The sequence below is a fragment of the Zootoca vivipara genome, chromosome 6 (genome assembly GCF_963506605.1).
Source record: "Zootoca vivipara chromosome 6, rZooViv1.1, whole genome shotgun sequence".
NCBI classification, from domain to species: domain Eukaryota; kingdom Metazoa; phylum Chordata; class Lepidosauria; order Squamata; family Lacertidae; genus Zootoca; species Zootoca vivipara.
This window is the reverse complement of record NC_083281.1, coordinates 48219245-48247002: the sequence shown is the minus strand read 5'-3', so window position 1 is coordinate 48247002 and position 27758 is coordinate 48219245. Positions and strand designations below refer to the sequence as shown.

Genomic DNA, 27758 nt, shown 5'->3' with positions numbered 1-27758 from the left:
TGTAATCAGAACCCCATCTATATTTTGTTAGTGGTCAACAAATTGGTGGGCAATGGACAATAACTGACCGAACGTCAAACTGTGGATAACAATTCTCTGTGAAATCATTTCCAGTGAAACAAAAAGTATCTCCTGTGTTGGAGCAACCTGAGCCTGGTTAAGGGTTTATAATTCAGTTCGCCTTTGGCTTTCAGCTATTTTTTCAGGCAAGGTCTTGGTCCAAAAGTTAACCGCTTGCTCCTTCAGCTTCTTTGCCGGCTTCTGCTTTAAGCCTATTTCCAAGTATTGTTCAGCTGCATCGTACAGGGGCCAGTTCACCAGGCCAGCACTGTTCGGGTTCCTAGAAACCATAAAAAGCGGCTATCAGCTTCCCACAGGACCTGTTTCCCCAAATATGCTCACTCTTGAGGGTGATGGTGGGACAATTTGGGGTCATTTCACTGGAAGTAGGACCCTGACCTCCTCGCAAGGCACACAAGCCAACTGAACAGGCTCGTGCTCTTCCCACTACACCCTCCTGCCTATATTGCTGTGTAAATCTATGTTTTATGGCGCTGATTGTGGGTCAGGGGTTTTGCTTCATGGACAAATCCTTAAGCCTATAATAGAACATATCTCTCAGCACCTTGGTCACTCACCCCCAAAACCTCCAGCTGGCCAATGTCCTTCTTAAAATGTAGCACCCAGAGCTGGACACTGGACTACAGGTGCTGCCTGGCTAATGCAGGATAGACTGACTCTATATGGTTTTCAACGATCTGGACATGATTCTGTCAGTGAAGCCTCAGATTGCATTAGCTTTCAAAGCAATGGCATCTCACTACTGGCTCATGTTCATCCTGTGATCTTCTAAGACAGGGGCCACCAGCCCTTATGTGCAAACACTTGTTGGAGTCCCTGGACTCCAAACTTCCAATCTTTTTTATTCAGGTAGTCTCTGATCTTCCTAAAAAGAAAGTTATCAACCAAAATGTGCAGGCATCATTTTAAGTAATTTGTCTGAAATGAGCCAGCATGGCATCTTCCATCTGCCAAGTGAAGTCAGATCTCTGATTGATAAATGAGATGTTTGGCCATCATGCAGTAAGGATCCCCAGGGTCCTAAATAGCTGCTAATGTCCACTTGCCTTTAGTGTGCTTTCTTCACTTACATATTTCTAGTGGTCCTTGAAATCTCTGTAGTTTATCCTTCCTTTTTCTCCAGCAACAGGGATGCATTTTTTTTCTGTGGTGGGCCCCCACCTAGAAGTTATTTTACTGCAAATACTACACAGTAAGTGTGTGTGAATGTTAAATAATTCCTCACCCAAAATGGCAAAATCAAATGGTGAATTTTTTTTCAAAGAGGCCAAGGTATGTCTCCTGTTCTGCAGGAGCTGGAGGCCAGGCCCTCCTTAAGAATTTGCTATATTTTCACTTACAGTACAAGGGTTTATATGCCTCCTTCAAAGTAAGTGTTTAATGGAGCTTACTTCCAGGTAAGTGGGTATCTGATGGCAGCCTAGACTTTAGTGTAGGATTGACACTGGAGAGAAAAAACAGGGTTATTCTGCCTTTAACAGCTGTATCTCCACAACGAGGGCTAGCAGGATATACTGTAGCTGGCTTCGCAGGCTAAGCAATAGGTTTCCCTGGAGGAGTGTGTGTGTGAGAGAGAGAGAGTAAAGGAGCAATGACTGTGGTTTAATTTTGTGTTATGGCATTTGTGTTATGCCACACCCTCATGGCAGCCATTTTGTGACTTTTGCCCATAACATTCTCTCAAAATTCAAAATGCACCCACTGGTTCAAAAAGGCCTATATTACAGTAACACAACATCAGCATTCTATTCTATTCTATTCTATTACTCACCCACTGCGAGCAAAATTAGCCCAATATTTCATAACCGTTTTGCTCAGCCTTTTCTCTTCCTCTGTAGCATCACCTGCAGACAAGAGTCAAAAATATAGATGTAAACCATTTTTAAAGATTATGGGATAGTTTTCAACTTTTACTCAGAGTAAATTAATAATTGCAGTGGGTCTACTCTGAATAAAGCTTCACTGAATTTCACCCATTGGATACAACCATGGTGTTCCGCTGTACCAGAAGCGATTCAGTCATGCTGGCCACATGACCTGGAAAGCTGTGGACCAACACCGGCTCCCTTGGCCTGAAAGTGAGATGAGAGCCACACACCCTTAATCGCCTTTGACTGGACTTGACTGGCCAGGGGTCCTTTACCTTTTCTACCTTTTCTATGTATATCACATGCAAAAATGCAAAAATGCAATACAATAATACTATCACAATAATAAAAATCTACAACAAAAGGGCAATATAAAATATTGTTATAGGACTGGGTGGCTGGTTTCTTGCTCTCTGTGAAACCAAAGACGAGGCTTTGGAGATCCTCTTGGAAACCTAATGGGGAGGTAGAGTGTTAATGCTATGAGCCCTTATGCTCAGCCTGTATACAGAAATAATTCAGTTTCTCTTGCGTAACAATAATAGCTTCATAACACACAGAGTGGCTCTTGAGGGGGTACAACAGAAAAAAATGAGTTAGATCATATTGGTATACATTGCTACAGGCCACCTAGCCCTTAATACACTAGTGGCCAAAATTGTGGAAGCCTTTTGGGAAAAGTGTATTTCCAAAGTTAGATGGCTCTCTAAGCACTCATGCTCATTGGCTACATTCAAATGAAGGAAAGCTACTGCATATTTGATAGAATACAGATAATTGAACAAACTTTGCTGCATTATATTCTTCATTAAATTATCTTTCCATTGATATATAATTTTATGGTATTACTCCAAAAAAGGGTGCAGGGCCGTCTTAAGGTCATTGGGCGCCCTGGTGCAGGGTTCCCTCGGGCGCCCCCCAACTCTTTTTTTAAAAAAACAACTCTTACCTGGCATGCCGGGTGGCGGGGGGAGCCTCACGGCGGCCCACACACCTTACAGTGGGGCTGCGCTGTGCCGGAGGCCGCCCGTCTGTCCGATGCCGGATTAAGTGGGGGAGGGGCACCGCTGCTCCACGTGGCCTTCCTCCCTTCTCCCAGCGGGCCGGGGTGCCTGGGCAGGCCGGGTCGCGCCGGGGCCTTCCCGGCCGTCTCCCGCAACTCCAGCGCTTGCTGGATCCACAGCCATTTCCTTCCCGCCAACAGGGCACTGCGTTTCATTGGTAGAGGTGCTGCCATGTGGCGTCGCCTCTACCAATGAAACGCAGCGCCGGGGTGAGGGATGACCCTGGCGCTGCAGAGCGGAACGGGGTCCTAGTGCCCCTGTTCCGCTCGCTTCCCTCCCTGCTCTCCCGGCGCGGCTGGTGGAGGGAAAAGGGAGGTCGCCGCGCAGCTCCCCCACTTGCTGGGGCGCCCCTCAGTGCCCCCTGATCGCCCAGGTGCCCTGGCGCAACGCGTCACTAGAGTCAATGGGCGAGCTGGGCCTGAAGTGGTGTTATGAGCCATCAAACCTCAGAAATACACTTTTCCCAAAAGGTTTCCACAATTTTGGCCAATAGTGTAGGTCACTTTTGTTCTGTTTGATTGCAGCTGGAGTCACAAGATACTCACTAAGGAGTCCTAGAGATTAGAAATAGAAATACTTTATTGTCACTGTACCACTTGTTTACAGTGAGATTAAACGAGCCCCTTCCCCCCCCCCAATCTCTCAGTTACCAGCAACCCTGAATGTCAGCTGCAATGTTGATGTCTTCCATTCAGCAGCCTCACGGCCCCGTGGGTAGAAACTGTTCTTTAACCTGTTGGTGCAGCTTATATCATGGGCGGGAGGGGAGGAGATTTAAAAGGTGCTGGCCAGGGTGTGAGTCATCCCTGAGAATGTTCCTCACTCTTCTGAGACAACGGTCTCCCGTGATAACATCTAGCGGACTCAGGGGACAGCCCACGATATCGTGTGCTGTCTTCACCCCCCTCCTTAGGGACTCTCTGTCCGTGGCTGTCAAACCAGCATACCACACCGTAATTAGGGAGACAAGCTTCGAAAGACCTTCACTGCTTGGTGAAAATGGAACTCCTGCAGCTTTCCTCCATAACTTCACTCCTCTTGATAGTCACTCATGCAATCAATGCTGGGATGCCAGGACCAGAAGAGAGAGGGGTGGGAAGTGTTGGATTGGCGACGGCGGCTCATACCTTCACAACCTTAAAAACTGACTGCTGTTAACAAGTTGCATGTGGATCAGCCTCTGACAACAATTTAAGAGTCTTCAGAATGCGGCCACCCGCAGCCCCTCTGTGACCACCAGCAATCCCGAGGTTTAAACATCCTGTTTAGATGTGATTACATGCCCATCGTTTGCAGACGAAACCAAAATATCATTAATTGCTAAAAATGAAATGTAAAAAGTTTTAGAGAGCAGAAGCACCTCACCTGCTAAGAAAGGCTTCCCGAAGACAAAGACAATTTCATCACCGTGGTCCGCTTTAACATAGTCCGGTTTAAAGCCCAGGGATGAACTTGGACGGTGCTGAAATTCATACACAAAGGTCGGGTAGCCAGCATCTGGAAAACAAAACAAAGACGTTGTTAGAAGGGGGCAATCTCTGGCACATTATCCCCCCCCCCCCAAAAAAAAACAACAAAGCAACATGTTGAGTGAGTGGCTGGTGGAAGAAGACAGAAGGAAAACTAAAATTTATTTATTTATTTACAAAAACCTTTCCATTTGGGTCCAGAATGGTCTGCTGTGGGGGAGAAGTTCTGGATTCAGTCTGTGAGCCAGTTTTAATTCCCCACTCTTGATTTTGGAACTGGAACCGGAAGTCATTTTTCAGAGAGCTGATGACAGTTTGAAGGGGGGTCACTGCTTGTGGGGCAGGTGTTCACTTCACTTTGCCTCTGGAGAAAGAGGCTTTGAAGAGTTTTTAATTGTTTCCAAAACCAGAGGTGACAGTGGGACCAAAAAATAGTGTGTGTGTGTGCATCCAAGGAAAGTGAAGCCTCTGTCAAAATGCTTTCATCTCCATTTAAAAACTCTTCATAGCATTCAGACCTTGAGTTTGGAGCACATAAGTTATATACAAAACCAGAAAGAAAAGCCTTTCCTTGGGCTCAGTAACTCTTGGAACTTACCTAGACTCTTGACTTCTTTCCATGAGCTGTGGAGGTTCCAGGGGATGTTCTCTCAACTAGCATACCCACTATTTCGCAGACTTCACACTGAAAACCAGAGTTCCTGATAGAGAGAGCCACAGCCCACAGGAAGTGAATGCTGAAGGCCAGCAGCTCAGCGGTGGGAGCAAATAAATGCTTCACACACCAACAAACCTGGGCTCAGCATCTGCAGCTGTCATGAGTGGAGACATCTTGGATGGAGGAGGTAATCAATTCGGGGGGAAGCCGCTCCACATTTTTTGAAATGTTTTTGTTAAGTTCTCATGAAAATCCACAAGCTTTTTAGTGCACGTTTCTCTTAATGACACATTTTTGCAAGCAATTTATTCTAACAGAATGCATTTTTATGTGACACTAATATATGGATTTTTTTCCTTCAAACTTTCCCCAGACGCACACACTATTTGGTGGGAGAATTGCATCACAAAATTGGGAGAAATGCTAATTTTGAATGTCAGCTATGTTTCACTTTGTACATTTGTTTCAGAAAGTGTGAATTGGTGAGGTTCATGTTGAAATCCTAACGAATCCCAATTTATGCCTCATTCCCAGTGAGCAGCTAGCTTGCTTCTACTGGCCCAGCAAAGGCCACCTGTGATGTAGCAACTCTGACAGCAACTGACCTCTGTGGAGATTCGCTGTTAGGATGGCTGGAGCAACAAATACCACATCTCCTAGCAGCTCAAAAAGTTGGTCCCTGAGCTGTACAGGGTCACTAACATCCTTCAGATATTCGTTGGCAACTATAGGAACGTGTTCCGGAGCGACACCCTGCAATGGGCAGATAAAGGCAGGAAGAGTTATTGAAAACATAGCTTCCCCCATAATCAAGGACAAGGGCAACACAGAACCACATTACGTATTCCCTTCTGCCGGGAATTTCCCTTCCCTGCCATCCCCTTGATGAAGATGCTCAAAAGAATTCTTTAGACGGCCAGAAAGCTGCCAGTAGATATAAAGCATCTCCATAAAGCCTCTCTTCTCCTTGCCACCCCAAGCAACAATTCACTTGGGGAAAGTACGGCTAATGACATGAGAAAGTCAATCAGTCTGAGAAACCCCCTTACCAAGATTTGCTCTGAGCTGCGCAGCACAAGAGTGACCGTCTCTCTGTCAAGCCCCTTCGTGGCATCCGGCAACTGCAGCATCTAAAGGAGGAGAAACAGAGCTTCTAGTTCTAGATGTGAGCACTAGGGGGCTCCAGAAAGGTGCAATAAAATACACAATGTCTTACATTAGGAATAAGCCATCCCGCTTCATGATTATTGACACCTATGATGTATGGAACATTATTGATCCTTTTCTCTTCAAGGAGATCCTTAGGGTGTTTTGGAAGAAATACACCATCAACACTTGCAATGTAGAACACAATGTGCTGGAGGGAGGAGGGAATAAAACAACAACAACCAGTTATTTGCTTTTGCTTCCGTCTTCAGGGCTGGAACTTTCATTTATGCCTAACATAAATATGTCCAATGTTCTGATTTTCCTCTTGCTCTTAAAGGCAGGAGGCAATTCTTGTGATGAAGCCTGTTTGTGACCCACAAAAGGGTCAATGCCATGAAAAGTCCACGAGAAAAGGGCCAGCCCTGGTTGACCAGGCTGGCTCTGTTTAGCCAGCTGGGTGGGGCTCCATGGGCTGTTCTGTGAGACTGGAGCTGGATCAGGAGCTACTGCCCCAGGCTTTGTCTTCTGCAGAAGCCTACCTCTCCATCAGCGGCAAGAAGGGAAGGTTTTGCAGCATCAAATGGCACAAGATGACTATCTCAGGCTTCATACACCCACACCCACACCCATATCTTAGAAGCACATTTCCCCGCTCCCAAAGATTCTTGGGAACTGTAGCTTATCTCTCTCACAGAACTACAATTCCCAGTGGTGCCCTTTGGCACCAATGACACAGGGAGAGGTAGCCTTGTGGGGGAGCAAAGTTTAGCTTGTTAAGTAGGAAGTCCAAATCCAAGGCTGCTTCCTCAGAAATGCTGTCTGTTCTATGCACAGGGCCAGCTAGGTAGGTGAAGCTGAGGTATCATTAATGCACAGAGCCAGATATGTCAAGAGGGGTGGTTTCAATTTTGGGGGCACCAGGGAACATTTTAAATTAGGCCACGCCTGTACAAAGAGGTCCGGTTCCATTAAAAAGAAGAAGAAGAAGAAGAAGAAGAACTAGGATGCTGGTACTTAACATCAACAAGATTACAGGCCATCTTACAAAATGGAGCTGGGGAGTCTTTTTCAGCTTGAGGGCCACATTGCCATATAAACAGCCTTCTGAGAGCCGATGCCAATAGTAGGTGGGGGCAGATGCAGAAGGGGGGAAGAGCAATGGACGTGACTCTTATCTTTACACAGAATGGGGGGGGCGCATCCAGGCACATAAAAGTGTGCACCCGGATTCGATTTATGGATCCTGAGGTGCAGAGAACTCTCGCCTGCAGTTTGGAAAAGAAGCAGGCTTAGAGCTGCCCTCAGTCGGCTGCTGTTGGTGCCTGTTCTCATGGTAAGTGTTCTTCACTTGCTTCCCTCCCCTCAGGCCATCCTCATCCCGTTGATTTACTCACTTTTTCTTCTGCGCCAAGATGGATTCTGGTTAAATCCTGCAATCACAGGAAGGGGGAAGGGGAGAGGACAGGTGTCACATGGTCTTTTTCCTATTGAAAGGTCTGCAGACATAAATCACTGATAAATTGTCCCACCCATAGGAAAACAATGGGTGCACAGGGCAGAAGAGGGCAAAGCCCCAGGAGCAGATGCTGCCTTGGAAGGAAGAGGATTAAACAACCAGCGGGACATTTGCAGGAGCAGCTTCTCTTCTGGGCTTGTGCTGCCAGCCTGCTGGACAGGCTCCAAGGTGTGAGGAGCTCCACTAACACAGGGCATTCTACTCTCTCCCTGCTCCCTTACCTGTAGTGCTTCCCACCTCCCAACTAGTAACGTTTCATGGCCACTAAGCCTGCTCGATTCTCATGCAGTGATGGAACAAGGATAGGAGGACTAAAAATGATTGCGCCATTATTATTATTATTATTATTATTATTATTATTATTATTATTATTATCATCATCATCTCTCCATCTAGTTCCACTCTGAGATTCCTTAACCTCTATCAAAACTTTTATCTCTCTATCTATGCAGAGGGCAGCATCAGATTGCTGCACATTTACCATCTTGAGAGTCGCCTGTAGGATCTCGTTCTCTGTCTTTCCCTTGAGGCAACGAATCATCTCGACTGAGTTGGATGTTGGACAATCAGCGGTGGCAGCAATTTTCTGCAACCATGAGAAAGAAACCAGTCCTGGCTGAGCATCGGAAAGAACAGGCCGTTCTGCTCCATCAGGAGAAGCACAAATATTTTTAATACTTGTGTGGACACAGCGAGGTGTAAACAAAAGGAGCAGAGGATGGCAGAGGAGAACGCTTCAACGCCATGCACAGTAACCAAGTGTGCAACACACGCACCCCCCCACACACATCCTGAGACAGGTGTAAGAACCCTGAGACAGTTGCATGTCACCCTATGAAACAGGCCACTTCATGTTTTGGTTTTTTGGTTTTAGAAAGTGCAACACAGCTCCAAAAGGCAACTCCTTGGACCAGCACACACGCTCAGCTCTAGCTGCCCTCCCTCGCCAATTCCGTCTATATTACCAGGGCTATTTTCAAACACTGACCTTTGCAAACTCTTGTTGATTAACCTCTGTGAGAGCTTCCATAACAGAAACGCCACTTTCAGAGATGGCTTTGTGGAACAAACCCTTTGACAGAGGGGATAAGACCTGTGAAGGGAAGCAGGGAAAGCAGACATTCCAGTCACAACCTTGCCATATCACTCCTATTTCCAAAAGGGTGGCAATGCCCAAACATTCCTCCTGAGGGGTGCTGGACTTCCTCAGGGTCTTCTCAGCGAGAAGATCTGTAATGCCGCCTTCACCCTGGGCCTCATCCCTCCAAAGTGCAGGCACAGGTGAGAGTGTCAGAACTATGGCACACCCTCAGTTAAGGGGAGCAACAGTGGGCCCCAACACACTGGGCCAGAGCCCTGCATTAACTATGTGAGTGGTCTACAATCCAATCCAATATTCTGAAGCTCTGCCAAAAAGAAGTTTGAAAACCAGCGCATTAGCTACTTTGACCCTTAATGTGGATGATTAGCAATTCTGACACACTTCAAACCTTCCTAGGTTCAATTGTTACCCACCAAAGCAGGGAGGGGGGGTCTCCCCCAGAGAGACAGCCTCCTTGGCATGTGGCACCATTTGTTGCCCTTTGAATGTTACCCCAAACAGCAGACCCTCCAAGTGTCCCTATTTTCCAGAGACGTCCCTGATTTAGAGAAGCCGTCCCGGTTTCTGATTTGATTCCGGAATGTCCCTCTTTTCCTCAGGATGTCCCTATTTTCATTGGAGAAATGTTGGAGGGTATGGAGTTATTTGACTCCCGAGCCATCTGAAGGCAATCCTGTATAGGGAAGGGTTTTTTTTTTAAAAAAAATGTTTAATGTTTTATTATGTTTTTTATATATGTTAGAAGCTGTCCAGAATGGTTGGGGCAACTCAGTAAGATGTGTGGGGTATAAATAGTGAGATTATCTTTATGGAATCTTTATGGAATCTTTATGGAGAAATATTGGAGGGTATGAAACAGGTGTCACCAGCTTGGCTCATAAGCAGGGCCAGGCCTTGAACCCCACCCCACATTTCACTATTAGTCATGGCAGTTCAGAGCCTGGGAGTGCGGGGCTGGTTAGAGAACCACTAACTGTTAGAAGGTTAAATATGCTTTTTCCAATTTCTATCTGAGTAATAGAAATCCAGTATAAGTTTATTCTCAAATTAAACTGCTTCAGAGTGACATTAATTTGCAAAAATTGCCTTCATTATCAGTTGCCCATTTTGTTTTATAAGCTTTCCTATTCCAGTTTTTTTTAATGCAACATTTCAATTAAAACACTCTCTTGAGTTGTTTTCAGGATAGTTTCTTCACATTATTAATCTTAGGTTTATGGAACAATATAACAAATGTAAAATTTGTTTAGTTTTGTAGCTAATCACTTGCAATAGAAGGCCTGGAAATTCTATGAACAAAAAATGAATCATAAATTAAATGGCACATGCTATGATCCCCATGAACCTACATGGGCAGAAACACTGAATCCACCTGCAGACTCTCCAAATATAGTAACTGATCCAGGATCTCCTCCGAAGGCTGCAATGTTCTCTTGGACCCACTGGAGAGCTGCCACTTGATCCAGGAGGCCCCAGTTTCCACGTGCAAAGTCATCACCAGTACTGGAATGACAAAGAAGCACAGAAATGATAGGCTAAGATGGCGTTTGGGGATTCAGAATAGAAGCCGTCTACAAAAGGAAATAGTCAGCATTCCTTATTTTCGTGTTGTTGAAAAGCAAATCGAAAGGAGAGATTCTCCTGGCTGAACTGCAAACTTTCAAATGTTCTAATGCTAAACAGTACCTGTTCTCAATACTAAACCAGTTCAGGTAATGTTCCACCCCACACAGCATGCCTGTCATCCTGGACATGTGTAGACAGCTGTAACATTTGCATGAAGGGACTGCATTGCGTATGTCAAATGCAACACACGTGGCCCAGAGCAACACAATCCACAACACATATATCATCCAGAAATTCATAGTGCAATTTGTGTTTGTATGCATTGAATCTTTGCTTGCAGAGACCCTCTTTCAAATGTTATGCCCGCATGCAGATGTTAAGAGGACAGACATGACAAGGAACAATCCAATCCAATCTTAGCCTGGGAGGTGTGCGTGTGTGTGTGTGTGTGTGTGTGTGTGTGTGTGTAGATGCAGCACAGCATCCTCCCCCATTGGTGCACAGACAGAAGATCTGCCAAACCTGATTAACTTTTTGAAAAGCAGTCACAATACAAAACCAACCCATGGGTATTCAATGAGAAAATGCCCTGCAGTAATTTCTTTTAATCTGGTTACCCTGAAATGAAGCAGCCTCTCCAGAAGCAATGATGTCTCACTGGATGTGTCTAAATTTGACCACATGCACATTGGAGGGGAGGAAGGGGTGTTGCGGGAGATGTGAGTTTCTGAATAGAAGTTCCACTTGCCCAGTCACTGACAGCCAGTCTTAGAGACCTGGGCTTGAAATCCAGGTTCAAATCCCCACTTAGCCTCAGGCCACGAGCTCTAGTGTCTCTTCTGCTTCACAGTTGTTGTGACGGCAGAACAGGGACACGAAAGCTGCAATCCTGAAAAAGCACAGTCCAAGCTCCTTTGTGTCCCTCCGCCCAGCCCTGGTAGCCTCGAAGGAGCTTAGGGCAAACATCTTACCTATAAAAACCAAGAATGCCCAGCCGGTATTGGATCGCCACCACCACCACGTTTTCAAAAGCCGCTAACGCAGACCCATCGTATGTGGACGCTGCACCCACCAATAATCCTCCTCCATGGATCCAGACCATCACCTGAAAGCAAAGGATAGAATTCAGGGCTTGTGCTGAGTTACCTGCCCCGCCAGAGCCAAATAAAATGTTCAGAGTGTGTCTGATGTCATGTTTCACTTGTATGTTTAGCCTGGAAAAGAGCCTGGAAAAGCCTGGAAAAGAGGAGAGGAAATAGGATAGCCATCTTCAAATATTTGAAGGGCTGCCACATGGAGGAGGGAGCAAGCTTCCTTTCTCTTGCTCCGGAGGGTAGGATGCACACGAATGTTGCAGGAAAGGAGATTCCGACTAGACAGATGGAAAAGCTTTCTGACAGTAAGAGCTGTTCAACAGTGGAACAGTCTCCCTTGGGAGGTTTTGGACTCTCCTTCCTTGAAGGTTTTTAAGCAGAGGTTGGATAGCCATCTGTCATGGATGCTTTAGCTGAGATTTTTTTTTGCATTGCAGGGGGTTGGACTAGATGATCCTTAGGTCCCTTCCAACTCTTTAGATTCCCTGATTTTCTGATTCCTTCAAGAGTTGGATCCTGAGCTGTTTAAGGCTTCATATGTTTACAGCAGGCTTCCTGTTGGTCCTGCTAGCTAGGGGTCATGGGAGTTGTAGGCCAAAAACATCTGGAGGGCCAAGGTTAAGGAAGCCTGGTTTACAGTATATAGATGTGGAGTACATTTGGCAGGCTGCTTGGCCAAGACACATAATAGGGAGTGAAAAGCCCCGACACATAATAGGGAGTTATGTGACAACAGCAGATAGACTACTTATAGCAAATAACTGGAAGAGTGATAGGATACTTAGCAAAGAGGATTGGAAAATAAAAATGATATCATATTATAATTTGGCAACAAAAATAGCAGAAATAAAAGGAATAAATGAAAAAAAAGGATAAAGATAGAAAAAAATTCGAAGTTAGATAGTTAGTTAGTTAGTTAGTTAGTTAGTTAGTTAGTTAGTTATTGTTACGGTTCTCGACCAGCATAGATTATATAGCAAGTTTTGTGGAGAATGCCGAACTCTCAGTAGACTTATGAAGGCTCAAATAAATGAATATCAAAATGGATAGTATGGATATAGGTCTATATATGAGTAAAGAAATAGGGGGGGAGCGCAATATAAGATTGGCTGGAAAACACAGCAGGGTGGGTGGTAGGACGGGTGGTGGGGGTGTCTGAAGAGATGAAAATTGATTTCCATTATGTATTGATTATTTATCATTTATTGTATTTTTGGTTTGTTCATGGTAACTTTTGTAAATTTCTGTAAATTCTTGTATGAAATAAAATATTTGGAATGGGGGGAAGACACATAATAGGGAGTGAAAAGCCCTGAAGAAGAACATGACTTACTGGTAACTTGCTGTTCTTGTCAGAATGAGCCGGGGTGAAGATGTTTAAGTACAGGCAATCCTCAGAAATACTCAAAGAGACCTTTTCCTTTTTGTTAGTAAACATATCTGACAGCATTTGTCCCATCTCCGGGTCCTGCAGACACCTTGACAAAGCAAATAAAAGAAATAAACTAATTCAGTACACACAGTGCGAAAAAAGCTTCTCATGTTTGACCGTCAGCAAACACCAACTGAGTAGAGAGGAAGCAAAGTGTTGCATGACTTAATGCATGGAGGGAAGCAATTATCGTGAATTGCTTTGTTGGAGAATGCCAACAAAGGACGAAAACCCAGGGCGGCAGCCTGTCCTCGCCTGATCTGATATAGTCTTTTCTTTAAGTGGTGCTGCCAAACAAAGGCCACCAAGCCTCTAAGACAAGCCTTCTGAGTAGCTGACTGTTGCCCTCCTCTTTGCTGTGGCACAAGTTTCAGCATTCTGGTCAGTTTAAAACCATTAAAAAGCCAGTTTGTTTTAGAAACTACAGTAGTTTGTTTCATGGAGGATTGGCCGGGGCGGGGGGGGGGGGGTCCTGGGGAAGCACAGCATCACTCGGAAAAAGAGGGAAATGCTGTCTTAAAAGGGAACAATTTCTTGGTGGGAAACCAGGGGGATCCTTGTAGGGGGTGATTCAATCATTAGGGACATAAATAGTTAGGTTTCTCATTGGCATGCAGAGTGCATGGTAACCTGCCTGCTTGGTAAAATAAAAAAATTCCTTCAGTAGCACCTTAAAGACCAACTAAGTTTATATTTTGGTATGAGCTTTCGTGTGCATGCACACTTCTTCAGATACACTCAGATACTGCCTGCTTGGTGTGAAGGTTGCAGGTGCCACACACTGTCTAGAATACTCTAGAAGATCAGGGGTAGTCAACCTGGTCCCTACTGCCCACTAGTGGGCGTTTCAGGATTCCAGGTGGGCGGTAGGGGGTTCTACACCACATGTTACTGCAGCACTGTTGGGCGGTAAATAAATTTTACCATCAAGAAAGATGCATTAGTGGGCAGTAGGCTATAAAAAGGTTGACTACCCCTGGTCTAGATAGACCTAATAAAAATAAATAAAAGATAAGAAATTGTGGGGTCTGGATGGCATCCACCCAAGAGACCTCAAATTCTGATCTTCTAACAAAAATATGTAATTTATCCCTCAGATGAACCTCCATTATCTGAGGACTGGAAAGTGGCCAAAGTAACACTTAATTTTGACCAAGGGGATTTTCACATCCAGAGGGGATTCAGAAAATTACAGCCTGGTTAGCAAGTTCTGTTAGGTCAACTTTTCTAACAATCCCATGACAGCATGTAATACTTTCTTGGGGTGACCCAACTTCCCCTGCACTTGACTTACATTGGTGGGTAGGAAGTTGCATCTCTTAGATTGCGCCAAGGTTCTGCCGGCTGCGGTTGGGAAAACCGTAACGGCCCAAGAGGTGGCTTTGCATAAGGGACTCCAAGGAAAACATCCACCTTTCTCTCAGCACCATTGACTTGGACCTGCTGGCCCTGGAGCTTCCCATTCTTGGTAAGCACTTGTGGAGGAGAAGGATTTTGGCCTGTGTGTGCATATAACAGAAACGTCTGAGTCAGAGAACCGTTGCTATTCCTGCACAGAAGCTGCAGAATTTCAAGCTTGCAAGTGCTAACTATTCAGCTCTCCGGTGTCAGAAGCAGGGTTAGATTTCACATCTGTAAAAGCCTGGGAATCCTGAAGGAATGCTGCTCTGGCCACATGCAGGCAAAGGCAGCACAAGCTCCACTTTCCACAAGACAGGCAGAACTTCTCCTTTGGGGATATCCTTGACTGACTTAATGCACCTTTTTACTACTTAATCAAATCATAAATTAGAGGAAGACTCACTGGCCACCTAGGTTGGGTACACACCAGACATTTACCCCCCCCCAAATCCTGGAAACTATATTTTATTAAGTGTACTGACTCACTGAGAGTTGTTGGGAGACCCCTCACAGAGCTACAATTCCCAGCACCAGAACAACTCCTGGGATTCTTTGGGGAGAAAAAACATGATGTAAATGTGCTTTAAAAGTATGGCATGTGTGTCACCTTAGTCCCCACCCCACCCCACACTGTTGGCTGCTGAAAGCTTAGTATGTGTATCCACTCAGGACTTCCAGATCTCTCTCTCTCTCACTCCTCCTGGCTAAGATCTGAGTGCAGATGGTGTAATTATCTGGGATTCCCTCCTGGGAACTATTTCCTTCACTGGAATCTTCTCGCTCAACCAGTGCACTAGTTTTGTATTCTCCTTGGATGTTTTCTTAACATCAGTCCTACTGCTCCCCTTCCTCTTCCACCTTCTCAGCAGGAGGATTGAACACCCCCCCTTCTCTTTTACCCCCCACTTTTTTCTGCAAAATTTGCTTAGTAACTTCCCCTCCCTCCCTCTGTGTTCCTTTAGATCATATTTTAATCCTGGGCATCAACAGCAGCGGGAAGAGACTGTGTGATTTGGCAGCATGAACGTGATTGTAAATGCAACCGATTAGGGCTTCAGCATACAAAACAACAAGAGCTGTCTCAGTTTAGCAAGTTTTGCTTGTCTTGGTAGTAGAGTTACATCCCTGGTGGAATCTACACACATATAAAAAACTGCTGGGAAAATGCTTTTAAAAAAAGTTTTGGAAAATACATTGAATTTTGCATAGCTCACTGTCGCCATCTAGTGTCCTATCTGTATATTTCACTTTACAGCACATTTAAAACTTTATTTTGTTGTTGTTATTTTGCAACTGTGTAGCTGAGTCCCAGTTTGAGTCCCCCCAAGTGAGCTTGGCCCATGTGAAGCTCCCCTTCTGCACCTCAGCATCCTCCTCTGCTACCATCTCTAATTCTGGGTTTGGGGGCTTAATGTGCCTCACAGGTCAGAATTGGAAGTGGGGCAACCTTGCAGCTGAGGCAGGAGCCCAAAATGCCCACTTCCAAAGCTTTCCAAGTTGTCAGGTGGCGCCATGATGCCATTTTAGACCTGAGGTGCCAGCTGAACAGGAAAGCTGTGGGATCAAAGAGACATGTTGGGTGATTAAATCTTGTTTGGCTCAACAAGCCAGAGGTCTAAAAGGATGGGCATTAGAGGGAAATAGCCACTGGAGCCATCACTTGCCCCCAAGTCAAGACCCAGTGAAGGGCAGAATTACACACAGTCCAGGGACCTTCAAACCCTTCCCCCACCGCAGCATTTCCACTTCTGAAGAAGGTGCCTGGGATGATGAAGTTAGGAAACTAACTGCCCGAACCAAACCTCCAGCTGCCTTGATGAGCTGCTGCCAGGACTTCTCCACATGTACCTTTCCTCCACTTTCTAGACATGAACCATAGCTACTCTGGAGGGTAGGACCGAACCAATGGCTTCAAGTTGCAAGAAAGGAGATTCCGAATAAGCATTTGGAAAAGCTTTCTGACAGTAAGAGCTGTTCAGCAGTGGAACAGACTCCCACGAGAGGTGGTGGACTCGCCTTCCTTGGAGATTTTACATGACCTAACTATGGTTACCACATTTTTTCCCAAGGAATCTGGGGACACTTTGTTGTTGTTGTTGTTGAATATTTTGCTTTATTTTAGGAAAGGGTTGCCCAGAGTTCTTGACCTTTTTCGGGGGGGACCCCAAAGTTGTCGGGTGCATACCTCGACACAAGTCAGGTGGAGAAGCCCATCTACAAACAAACAAATCCCCCCAAAAAAAGAGGTTGGTGGGGGGGAGGGAGAGAGAGAGATTGAGTAAAGGCGCTCGCTGGTCTTGGGGAAATGCGCATTAAAACACACAAACAATGCACCAGCTTCCCATAACTAGGGTTGCCAGACTCAATAGAGGACGGGACTTCTGTGCCTTTAATTGCCCTGCTCTCTTTTGAGTCTGGAAACCTTAAAGAGAAACCAGCAGACCCTTTGTTTAATTTCCAAGCAAAGGGTCTGCTGGTTTCTCTTTAAGGTTTCCAGACTCAAAAGAGAGCAGGGCAATTAAAGGCACAGAAGTCCCATCCTCTATTGAGTCTGGCAACCCTACCCATAACCGGAAGACTGCTGGAGGGCGAGTGCAGTCTCCACTGGCGGTGGTGGTGTCTTGTTACCAGAGGTGGACAAAATGGAGAAAGCTTGGGGCAAAGAAAACAAACAAACGCTCGGACACAGAGCATTAAAGAAGCAGGCAAAAGCTAAGCATGGATAAGCCCAGTGTAAACAGCCCTGAGATAGATGGAATAATATCTACGGCAGCTTTCGAAATTCAAGATCTAACTTAAATAGCTTCATTGGTTCCAGGCAGGGGTTATGTAAGGTCTGCAAAGTAAGTACATATGTTTTTGCAAGATCAAATTATACATTCTTGACAGGATAAGGGGCATGGTCCCCCAAAGTAAGACTAAGGAGACATTAACTTAAGAGCTCTTAGGAGCAAATGTTCCAACCTGTTGTGCACTGGATACTTGCCCTTCTTGGCTGGTAAAAATGAGCAGGGAGGCAGGCAGGTGGCTGGACCAGGGAGCTGATTAATGCCTCTTTGCAAGATGGGGGGTCTCTGCCTGCTTGGGGTCTCCAACTCTCCTTGGATTCAGAAAATCTAAGTAATTACCATCCAGTTGCCAATCTCCCCTTCTTGGGCACAATGACCAGCCAAACAGAAAAGGCAGAAGCCCCCATTCCAAAACCACCACCACCACACCACTATTATGGACTATGCAGAAATGACCGAAAGAATTAGGAATCAGGAACACCAAAATTTCAATAAGGAATGGGGGAAATACATAACTTACCTTAAAAAATCATTGTAAACTATTAAAATTATTAGTAGGACTGGAATGACAATAGCCATTAAATGTTGAACTATGGCTTTATCGGGGATTTAATAGAACTGGATTAACAGAGAAGATGCAGAAGAAAAAGTTAACCTAAAGACCCACAAAAGGGAGGGGGGAAGTCCAAGGGAACTTATGGAAATTGTTTTATTTGTTTGCTTGATGATTGTTTGCAAATTTGAATATATATATATATAATCTGAAATCCTACCTTCAGCTGCCAAAACGGTGGCCCAGGAAGCCAGGATCAGAGGGAGCAACCAAGCCATTGAGCCAGCCATCGAAATCTTCAGCCCACTCAGATGCCTGAAACACAAGCAGCTTCTTTCAATGCACCCAGGCAAAGGTTGGCATTGGCAAAGATAAGCAGTAAGAATTGTGTAACATCTGATGCCTGGAGAGTTCAGTTGCAGAGGAAAGGGCTGCAATTAACCTTCAACAGTGCTTGGAGATGGTCCAGCAGCAGCAGCAGCAGCAGCAGCAGCTCCATCTCCTTTGGCAATGCCACTAAGGGGGGGGGGAGGCTGTCAAGGGAGACTGGACTCTGGAACACTGTCTGCTTTTAACCCCCAGTGCTGCTCAACTTCCTAGAGCACCATGGGATTTGCAAGATGCGGGACGGTGCTCGTTTGCCAGCAGAACTCTTGGAACACAGATTGAGTTGCCCTCAGTTGACTTCCGGCTTTTATGCAATGCCACCCCTGAACTAATCTGCAATATGGGAATAGTATTTACTGACCTTATAAAAGTTGTTTGTAAGAATTGCAACATGATGATATGCATGCAAAGCATTTCTAAAGTGCTCTGTTGCTAAGGCTCTAAACTTTGTTAGACCACTGAATTTAGATCAAGAGTCTGCACAGAACTCCTCTTTGGGATAGAATGGCAACAGCACACCTAGCTTGGCCAGAGTAATGCTGCTCCTTCACACTGAACTGAATGCAAGGCTGAATTATGGGACAGCAAGGCAACAGTCCTAAACACATCCTTCAGCAATAAGCAGAACTTCATTCCAACATATATTTAGCATTCATGTCTTTTATGGCCAGAGTTGAAACGATACAGGCACCCAATCGTGAAGCTATGAGATATTTCAGGGGTGCCAGCACATTCCTCAGGTTTGTTTTCATTAGAATAAAGGTCACTAGAGACAGAGTGGCGCCTTTTTTGCAGTATATGGTTTTATGTAGCCACACATGCAGCCTGAGCATAAGATTGAAGGGCTCACAACGCAAATACTCCCAACAGATCTTGCTTCCCCGTGAGGTTCCTAGCTCCCCTCTTCACTGCCCCATCCTCTGTGGTTGCTGACATCCTGTTTGTTGAGCATTCATTCTGATTTGCTTGCAGGGAGGCTATACAATATTGTATCAAAAAGTGTGCCTTTCCTGATCCCTTATCACAAAAAGTGTGAGGGTTTTTGTTTCTGCTTTGTTTTTGGAGCGGGGAGCAAGTGTATTAAGCAAAAACACCAAATCAACTCTAACCACACAACCTGAATCTGCTGGTATGGGACTGAAGACCACCTCAAAATATCAACAGACTGGAAGTACCCCATGTCTCTTCCTGGCCCAGTTCAAGATTCGACTGTCACCTGGGACTGTTCGTTGATGCTCACCAATGTGATAACCTCCAGCCAGGTGAAGAGGACCTACCTGCCCCCTTTCTGGAAGCATCTCCAGGTAGTAATTTCTAGCAACTTAGCCCCCTGCAAATAAATACTTAACAGACCAGAGCAATTAACCTTAATGAAGAGACTTAGTTTAGCAGGTCTCTTTTTCTATAGAATCCCATCTTGTGTTATTTTGCTTCTGCCTCTAAAACAGAGTGTTCCTGTGTGCATGCTGCTGTCACTGTCTTGGAGTGTCATGTGCTGGGGCCACACAGCACAGAAAGCAGCACACAATAAAGATGGTTTTTATCATTACTGTCACAGTGGCCGGAGTGGACTACTTCAGAGTAACGACGCTACGCAGCTCTGCATTTTATTCTTTTATTGGTGCTGCGTATTTACAGTGCTCAAGTCATTGCTATTTACACGGAGCGATGTTGTCAGTCGGTTTCAGAACCTCCTAATGGCTTTTGGCGCGTCTTTCTCCAACACAAAAGCTTTGGCAGACCCATCCTCTTGCCCCTCCTCTTCCTGCGTAATTCTGGAGTTGGAGGGATGGGTCTTCCCCCCTTGCTTGCCCCTTCCTGTCCCACCTGGGACCCTGGCTCCTCTACCTTGCCTGAGCCTCGGACACGACTTCCTGCTTCCCCACTGGAATCGGAACTCTCCCTGCTTTCCCCTTTGCTCGGGGACGGGCTTGAACTCAGGAGGGGAGGGACTTCGCGATATCCCCTGTCCCTCACATCCACCCCCCTCCCAAGCTCTCCTTCACCCCTCCCCAGGCCCCCCCCATGTGTCGGTGACGACTGGAAGCCTAAGAACTCAGTGCTCTCCGAGCCCGTTGGTGTGAATACCTCCCCCCAGTCCTGCGAGCCCCCCCCTTCCGCCTGGGCGGACGGGAATCCCAAAAAGTCCGTGGCGTCAGAGCTGGTGGGGGTAGAAACGTTCTGCCAATCTGCTCCTTCCTCTGACTGGGTGGATCTCGGTGACACCCATACCTCATCCTCTGGTTCCTCAAACTCCGCTTCCCAGCGCCATGGTGAGCTGCTCTCCCGTGCCTCCTCCTCCTCCCCCTCCCTTTCCATGTGCCAGGGCTTGGGTCTGTGGGGAAAGAGGGCGTGAAATTCTTCCACCAAGAATTCCTCCTGTATCTGAGTGGCTGGGACCCATTCATTCTGGGACGGTGGAGCATCCTCCCATGCCATGAGGTACTCCAGTCCCCCCACCCCCCACCTTGAATCCAGGATGGCCGTGGCCTCATTGAGTTGCTCCCTGCCTTCCCTCTCCCCCCCTCCCTCGGGGGTTTGTTCGCTGTCTCGGAGCCTGCTGCTTTCCCTGTACGGCGACAGCAGCGATCTATGAAACACTGGATGCACCCTCATGTCCTCTGGCAGTGCCAGCCTGTATGCCACCGGGTTTACCTGTTGCGTGACCGTGAAGGGGCCCAGCCTTTTGGGTGCCAGCTTTTTGCACCTCCCTCTGGTGGGAAGGCCCTCCGAGGACAACCACACCTTGTCCCCCACCCTGATGACCTCCCCTTGTCGCCTGTGGCGATCTGCCCCCTTTTTGTACGCTTCCTTGGCCCTCTCCAAGTGTTCTCTGAGCTGCTGGTGCACCGTCTCCAGTTCCTCTGCCCAATCCTCAGCCTGTGGGCCCTCCTCCTCCTCCTCCTCCCTCTCCCTCTCTGGGAAAGATCTGAGGTCGCGCCCGTAATTGGCCTTAAAGGGCGACACCCCTGTGGAGACGTGCACTGCATTGTTGTAGGCAAATTCTGCTAGTGGCAAGCGATCCACCCAGTCCGTTTGCCGCTGGCTGACGTAGCATCTCAGGTACTGCTGCAGAATGGCGTTGACCCTCTCCGCTTGTCCGTTGGTCTGCGGGTGTCTAGCCGTCGACAAGCTGACCTCCACCTGCAGGAGGTTCATGAGCCGCCGCCAGAACCTGGAAACAAATTGGCGGCCACGATCCGAAATAACCCTTAAAGGTAATCCATGCAGTCTGAAAATGTGATCAACAAACAGTTTGGCTGTCTCTTCTGCCGAGACTGCCCTGGCACACGGTATAAAGTGACACATTTTGGACATAAGGTCCACCACCACCAACACTGCAGTCTTACCCCTGGACGAAGGCAGATCCGTGATGAAGTCCATGGACACCACTTCCCACGGCCTGTGTGGTGTGGCTAAGGGCTCCAGCAACCCTGGTGGCGCTGCTCTGACCACCTTCGCCCGCTGGCAGGTGGTACAGCCCCTTACATAGTCTCGAACATCTTCCCGCACCCCTGGCCACCAGAAGTGTCTCATGACTAGGTGAGCGGTTTTGTCCCTTCCAAAATGCCCCGCTGTAGGGTTGTCGTGCATCTGCTTGAGGACCGTACGTCGAAGCTGGGTGGTGGGTAGGTACAGCGCACCCTTGTAGAAAAGCAGCCCTCTGCGTTCTGCAAAGTCTTTTGCCTGCTCCCTCCCCCCTCTCAGTTCTCTGAAGATGCGGTTGGCAAATTCATCCGCTGCCGTCAGTGCTGTGAGTTCTGCCTCGCTCACCACAGCTGCTCCGCAGGACCATGCCGACGGGGGGAAAATGTGCCTTGGGGCTGGTGGCGCCTCCTCCTCCATGTACTCTGGCTTGCGGGAGAGGGCATCCGCCCTGACATTCTGCTCCCCCGGGATGTAGTGGATGGAGAAGTTGAAGTTCGAGAAGAACTCTGCCCACCGTATCTGCCGCTGGTTGAGCACCCTGGCAGTTCTCCAGAACTCCAGGTTCTTGTGGTCTGTGCACACCTGGATGGGGTGCTTCGCGCCCACCAGGAAGTGTCGCCAGTGCTGGAACGCAGCGTAGATCGCAAGAAGTTCCCTATCAAACACTGTGTAGTTGCGTTCAGGCTGTGTCAGCTTCCTGGAGAAGAAGGCACAGGGTCTCCACTCCCTGTTGGCGTCCAGTTGCAACAAAATTGCGCCCACAGCTTTTTCAGAAGCATCTGTCTCAATGCGTAGGGGCGCGTCCTGCACCACATGGAACAGGTTTTGGTCTGAGGCGAACACTCTCTTGAGGCTTTCGAACGCTGCTTGCGCCTCTGGTGTCCACTTGAACTTCTGCTTGCCTCTCAGGCAGTCCGTGATGGGAGCCGTAACGCGAGAGAAGTTCTTGATGAACTTCCTGTAGAAGTTAGCGAAGCCTAGTAGGCGTTGGGCATCTTTGCGCGTCCTGGGGCTGTGCCAGTCCAGGATGGCCTGCACCTTGTCCTTGTCCATCGCCAGCCCCTTGTCTGACAGCTTGTAGCCCAGGAAGTCCACCTCTTTGGTGTGAAACTTGCACTTCTCCAGCTTCACATACAGGTGGTTCTCCTTCAGGCGTTGCAACACCTCTCTGACATCTTTCACATGCTGCACTGGGTCATTCGAGTAGATAAGGATGTCATCTAGGAAGACCAAGCATTTCCTGAAGAGGAGGGACCCCAGGACGTGGTGCATGAAGGCCTGGAAGCATGCTGAGCCCCCTTGCAAACCGAAGGGCATCACCAGATATTCAAAAGAGCCCAGAGGCGTGAACATCGTGGTTTTCCATTCATCTCCTTCCCGGATCCTGATCAAGTTGTACGCCCCCCTTAGGTCCAGCTTGGTGAAAATCTTGCCCCTGCGTGCCGCTGTCAGGAGATCATCCACTCTGGGCATGGGGAAAGCCACGGGCTCTGTCACCGAATTCAGCCGTCTAAAGTCCACCACAAGACGGCGCTGTTGCGTGTCTTTCTTGTCCACCCAGAAGACCGGGCTGCCCCCTGCTGCCTTGCTTTCCCTTATGAACCCCCGCTTGAGGTTCTTGTCGATGAAAGCGCGCAGATCCTCCAGCTCCTGGTCTGACATGGTGTACAGCTTGGCTGGGGGTATCGTCGCCCCTGGCACCAGGTTGATCTGGCAGTCAAAAGGCCTGTGCGGGGGTAGGTGGTCGGACTCCGCTTCGCTGAAGACCTCCTGCAGGTCCCAGTACTGCTTGGGTATTGCCTCACCCCCTTTGATATGCATGGTGGCCACCGTGGCTATCGGAGGCCCCTCCCCTGGTTGGTGCTGCATGCAATGTTCCAGACAAAAGTCTGACCCAAACGTGATGCACCTCTGGTGCCAACTGATGGAGGGGTCGTGGCGCGCCAGCCAGCTCATGCCCAAGACGATGGGGGGGTCTGAGATGGTGGTGACGTTGAACGCCAGTGTCTCTGAGTGCCTTCCCACCGTCATTCTCATGGGGGGGGTTTGATGTGTGATGGCCCCTCCCAGCAGCTCCCTGCCGTCAATGGTTGCTACGTGCAGAGGAAAATCCAACTGCAAAAGCTGGATTTGGTGCTCTTCTGCAAAGCTTCTCGAGAAGAAGTTGGCGGACGCCCCACTGTCAATTAAGGCGAGGACCGTCAGGGGATAGCCATTTGGGAGCGTTAGCGTCACTTCTAGAACCACTCCTGCTCTGGGAGGGGTGGGCTGGCTCTGCACCTCTCTGTGCGGGTGGGCGGGCTGGGGCTGTTGTCTGCTGACTGTGCCTGGCTGCTGCCCCTTGTCTCCTGCAGCCAGGCTTTCCCGTTTCCCTGCTGTGGTGCTGCGTCAGTGGGGGAGGGCACCACCGTTCCCGCCTTTCCTTGCCACTCCCTGCGATGTGGGCAGTCTCTGACGAGATGCTGGGGTGAGTTGCAGAGAAAGCAATTCCCGCCCCTTCCCTCCTTGCGTCTTGGCGCCGCTGGGGTTTGAAAAGCCCGCGCGCGCGCGCTATCAATCTGCATGGGCTCCTGGTCCTGGCTGGCTCCAGGCGTGGCCTGAAAGGGTTGTTGAGGGAGTGGCTTCTCCTGCGACCGTGGGAACCAAGCCCGCTTTGCGCGCGTCGCTTGCTTGTCGTTCCACCGGGATTCCTGCCTCACCCCCACCGCCAGAGCTGCTTTGCTCAGCTGATCCATAGTACTGGGCTTTGGACCTCTCGAGAGTTCATCCTTCACCTCCTCGCTCAAACCCAAGTAAAACGCAGCTTGCATGGGAGGCGAATCCAAAACCCACCCCAGTCTGTGCACCAGCATGGTAAATTTCGCCCAATATGCGCGAACTGTCATATTTCCTTGGCGTAAATTATGCAGTTCCTCCTTAGTCTGGTCCAAATGACTATCGGACGAATACATCGTCCTCAAACCTTCTAGAAATTGTTGGACATTTTTCATGCAAGGATTCTTGGTTGCGATTAATGGTCTTAGCCACTCCCTGGCTGCTCCGGTGAGATGTTCCACAATAAACGCTACTCTGTGCTCATCATCGGGGAACTCATTCTGGTGCAGCTCAAGAGCATACACGATCTCAGTCTCAAAGCCCTGAAACTCCTTCGGGTCTCCATTGAACTTGCTTACAAGGGTCCCTGCTCTCCTTCCTGGCAGCACTTGGACTTGGGGAGCCCCTCCCGCCTTGTTTTTCTCTGCATCCAGCTTGTTTTGGAGGTCTACCGCCACCGCCCTTAAATGCTGCTCTTTTTCCTGGAGCTCTCTCACCTGTTCCGCAAGTTGTAGCCGGTCGTCCTGGACCTTCTTAGTCTCCTCTTTAGCTGCCTTCAATTCTCCCTGCGCCTGCAGCGACAGCTGTTGCAGTTCTAGCTGGGCTTGCTCAGCGATCTGCCGCCACTTCTCCGCCTCGGACACGCTCATCCCGGCAACTCCGAAGTAGCCCAAAAATGATTAGGAGGTTGCTGTCACAGTGGCCGGAGTGGACTACTTCAGAGTAACGACGCTACGCAGCTCTGCATTTTATTCTTTTATTGGTGCTGCGTATTTACAGTGCTCAAGTCATTGCTATTTACACGGAGCGATGTTGTCAGTCGGTTTCAGAACCTCCTAATGGCTTTTGGCGCGTCTTTCTCCAACACAAAAGCTTTGGCAGACCCATCCTCTTGCCCCTCCTCTTCCTGCGTAATTCTGGAGTTGGAGGGATGGGTCTTCCCCCCTTGCTTGCCCCTTCCTGTCCCACCTGGGACCCTGGCTCCTCTACCTTGCCTGAGCCTCGGACACGACTTCCTGCTTCCCCACTGGAATCGGAACTCTCCCTGCTTTCCCCTTTGCTCGGGGACGGGCTTGAACTCAGGAGGGGAGGGACTTCGCGATATCCCCTGTCCCTCACAATTACTGTATCACTTGCTGCCACACACACCTTTGGCTTTAAGTTCAGCACCTGCTGAAGTGGCGTATCTGTCAATCACGGCACCCTGTCTCTCTTTGATTCCTTCTGTCTCTCTCTGCCTATGCGTGTTTTGCTGTTTCACACGCACACATTGTAAGAGTAGAGTGTGCAAGCACTCACTGTTGTAAGCAGTGTTTCCTTTATAATTTTATAATGGTAATAACGGCGAACCATTACACAAATACACAGACTTGCTGTTAACAACCCATGTGGCTTGCATGCGCTGCCATGTGGTGCCCTCGAGGGGAGAGATGCTATCAGTCACACGGCCCACACAAGCCCTCCCCACACCAAACAAACACAGTGATATGCAAAAGCACACAGGCAGTAGTGGAAGCAAACCCACCCCAGCCACTCCTCTTGGACTTAGGATGACTCTTAGGGAGCAGGCAACACTTTGCCACTGGCAGCTCCTCTGAATGAAGCTGTAGGTGAGGGCTAGGGAATAGGATCTGGCTGCCAGGATGTATTCTGAGCTCCCATCCCAGCCCTTGTGAGCCACCTTGGCAGGCAGGTGCAGCTGCCAACCCGCCACTCACCTAACATCACCACAGTGCTGGGTGACCCAGCTTCAAAGGCAAGAAGCAGGAGCAGGAGCTGTAAACACACACCTGGCTCTTCCCTTTCTTCCCCCGCAGCCACACTTGAACTCAAAGGAAGAAACCCTGCCCAAGGGGGCTTGCAGGTGCCTTTGGCAAGGATCTGCTGAGTGGAGCTGATCCTGCAGAGACTTTTAAAGGCACCACTGATCAATTGCTGGCACCTCCTAATCCCACTTTTGGCCATTGGCACCGAGTGACTCCCATTATCATTATGGCTGAAATACAGCTTTCTGATATACCAGATTTGCCTGGCTCCAAGCCAGGCCAGGATTCGGAGCCTCCCATCATGTAAAGCTGCCAGGGTAAATAAAGCTGAAATGTTAATGCAGCTGCTATGTGCAAGAGCAGTTCTGCACAAAAGAGCTGCTTTAAAAATAAAAACACAACAAATATGTTTCCATCAACAACCGAGATAAAGGGGCAGGCTGTATCCTTTGGGCTGGTGGAAACAAAATGGAAGTGGGTGGGGGTGGCAGTGATAGATGTCACCCAGCAAAACGTCACCATGTATGTAAAAAAAAAAAAAAACCCCAAAAAACCAACAACCCACAGCCACCCGCCCACACAGTGCTCTTTACTGGATCCAATATTGGGTAATATGTGGATTATATTGGATTTTCTTCCCTTTTCAGAATACAGTATCTGTGGATCGGGAAAATCCAGATTTAGTGGGTGTAAAGTAAGGGCTGCCACTTGGATATGGAGGTTGTGAACAAATGATAATAATATTAATCAGTTGGTAGAGCATGAGACTCTTAATCTCAGGGTTGTGAGTTTGAGCCCCATGTTGGGTGAAAAATTCCTGCATTGCTGGGGGGGGGGGGCTGGTTTGCACTTAGATGATCCTCATGGTCTATGTTCCTATATTTAAACGTAAATGCATTCATTAATTGGACACGGAAGTATTTAAACCTCAAACCCACATTACACTCCAATGTGGATGAACTCACAGTTCCATGAGAAGGAAGTTTCCAACCCTAACCTAGAAGCGCGGAAAAAGTTCAGAGCGAAATAGGTAGAGAGATATAATCCCATCTCAGCCTCACAGCCTTTTGAGTTTGTAGGGATAAAGCTGCAATCCCTCTATCTATCCTCACAGAAGAAACGCACGCCCCCCCCAAAAAAAAACTGGACTGGAGAGGACCCACCTGTGTACACCACCGCCCGCATCTTAGGTCCACCCAGAGCCCTGGCAATCTTCCACACGCCCTGCGCGCCCGCTCAGCCTCCTCGCCCGCTTTCGGTTCGTGTATTTTTGCACAGGGTTGCTACGTTACAGGTGATTCCGGGTGTTCCGATGTGTCTAAATTTCAAAAGCACCAACAAACGCACAGGCACGGCAAGGAGCCATTTCTCCCCCTCCAATTGCCCCCTTCTGCCAGAATGCGCAAAAATAAAATTATTATTAAGTTAAATCCAGGGACTTACACCACCCTCCAATGTGCTCTCTCATCTCCTGCAAGCACGCAGCTAGCAAACGGACCTACTTACTAGCAGTTCAGGCTCAGAAGAACAGCGGCAGAGTGCCTGCTTGTGATTGGCTGGGCGGGTTGTCCTTAGTCTTCCTTTATGAATGGTACTTCATAGGGACTGTTGCCTTCCCTG

The 27758-nt window shown here is 48.0% G+C and overlaps 1 protein-coding gene across 3 annotated transcripts; it reads right to left on the bottom strand.

Moving 5' to 3' along the window:
* On the bottom strand, positions 1-27394 carry LOC118087254 (fatty acyl-CoA hydrolase precursor, medium chain). 3 transcript variants are annotated; one of them, XM_060275936.1, is made up of 15 exons: positions 27302-27394; positions 17963-18057; positions 14294-14498; positions 12901-13045; positions 11445-11578; positions 10257-10410; positions 8794-8898; positions 8287-8391; positions 7684-7719; positions 6357-6497; positions 6190-6270; positions 5746-5893; positions 4379-4510; positions 1853-1925; positions 1-340 (listed from the first exon to the last, which is right to left on the bottom strand). In XM_060275936.1, exons 2-15 carry the CDS (start codon positions 18030-18032, stop codon positions 166-168), a joined length of 1704 nt encoding a protein of 567 aa, XP_060131919.1. In that variant the 5' UTR covers positions 18033-18057; positions 27302-27394; the 3' UTR covers positions 1-165. The 3 variants fall into 3 exon arrangements, with proteins under 3 accessions (XP_060131919.1, XP_034975619.1, XP_034975618.1); XM_035119728.2 differs by lacking the exon at positions 27302-27394 and adding an exon at positions 16586-16614 and having other exon boundaries at positions 17963-18155; XM_035119727.2 differs by lacking the exon at positions 27302-27394 and having other exon boundaries at positions 17963-18162.
* Positions 27395-27758: the final 364 nt, after the last annotated feature.

Bases quoted from the DNA above. Each gene is read 5' to 3' on its own strand.
- LOC118087254 (XM_060275936.1), bottom strand. From the start codon at position 18,032: ATGGCTGGCTCAATGGCTTGGTTGCTCCCTCTGATCCTGGCTTCCTGG. The intron at 13,046-14,293 runs GTAAGTCAAGTG...TGCTTTGTCAAG, and splicing joins GCAACTTCCTACCCACCAAT to GTGTCTGCAGGACCCGGAGA. The intron at 1,926-4,378 runs GTGAGGTGCTTC...TCTTGTCTGCAG, and splicing joins CGGGAAGCCTTTCTTAGCAG to GTGATGCTACAGAGGAAGAG.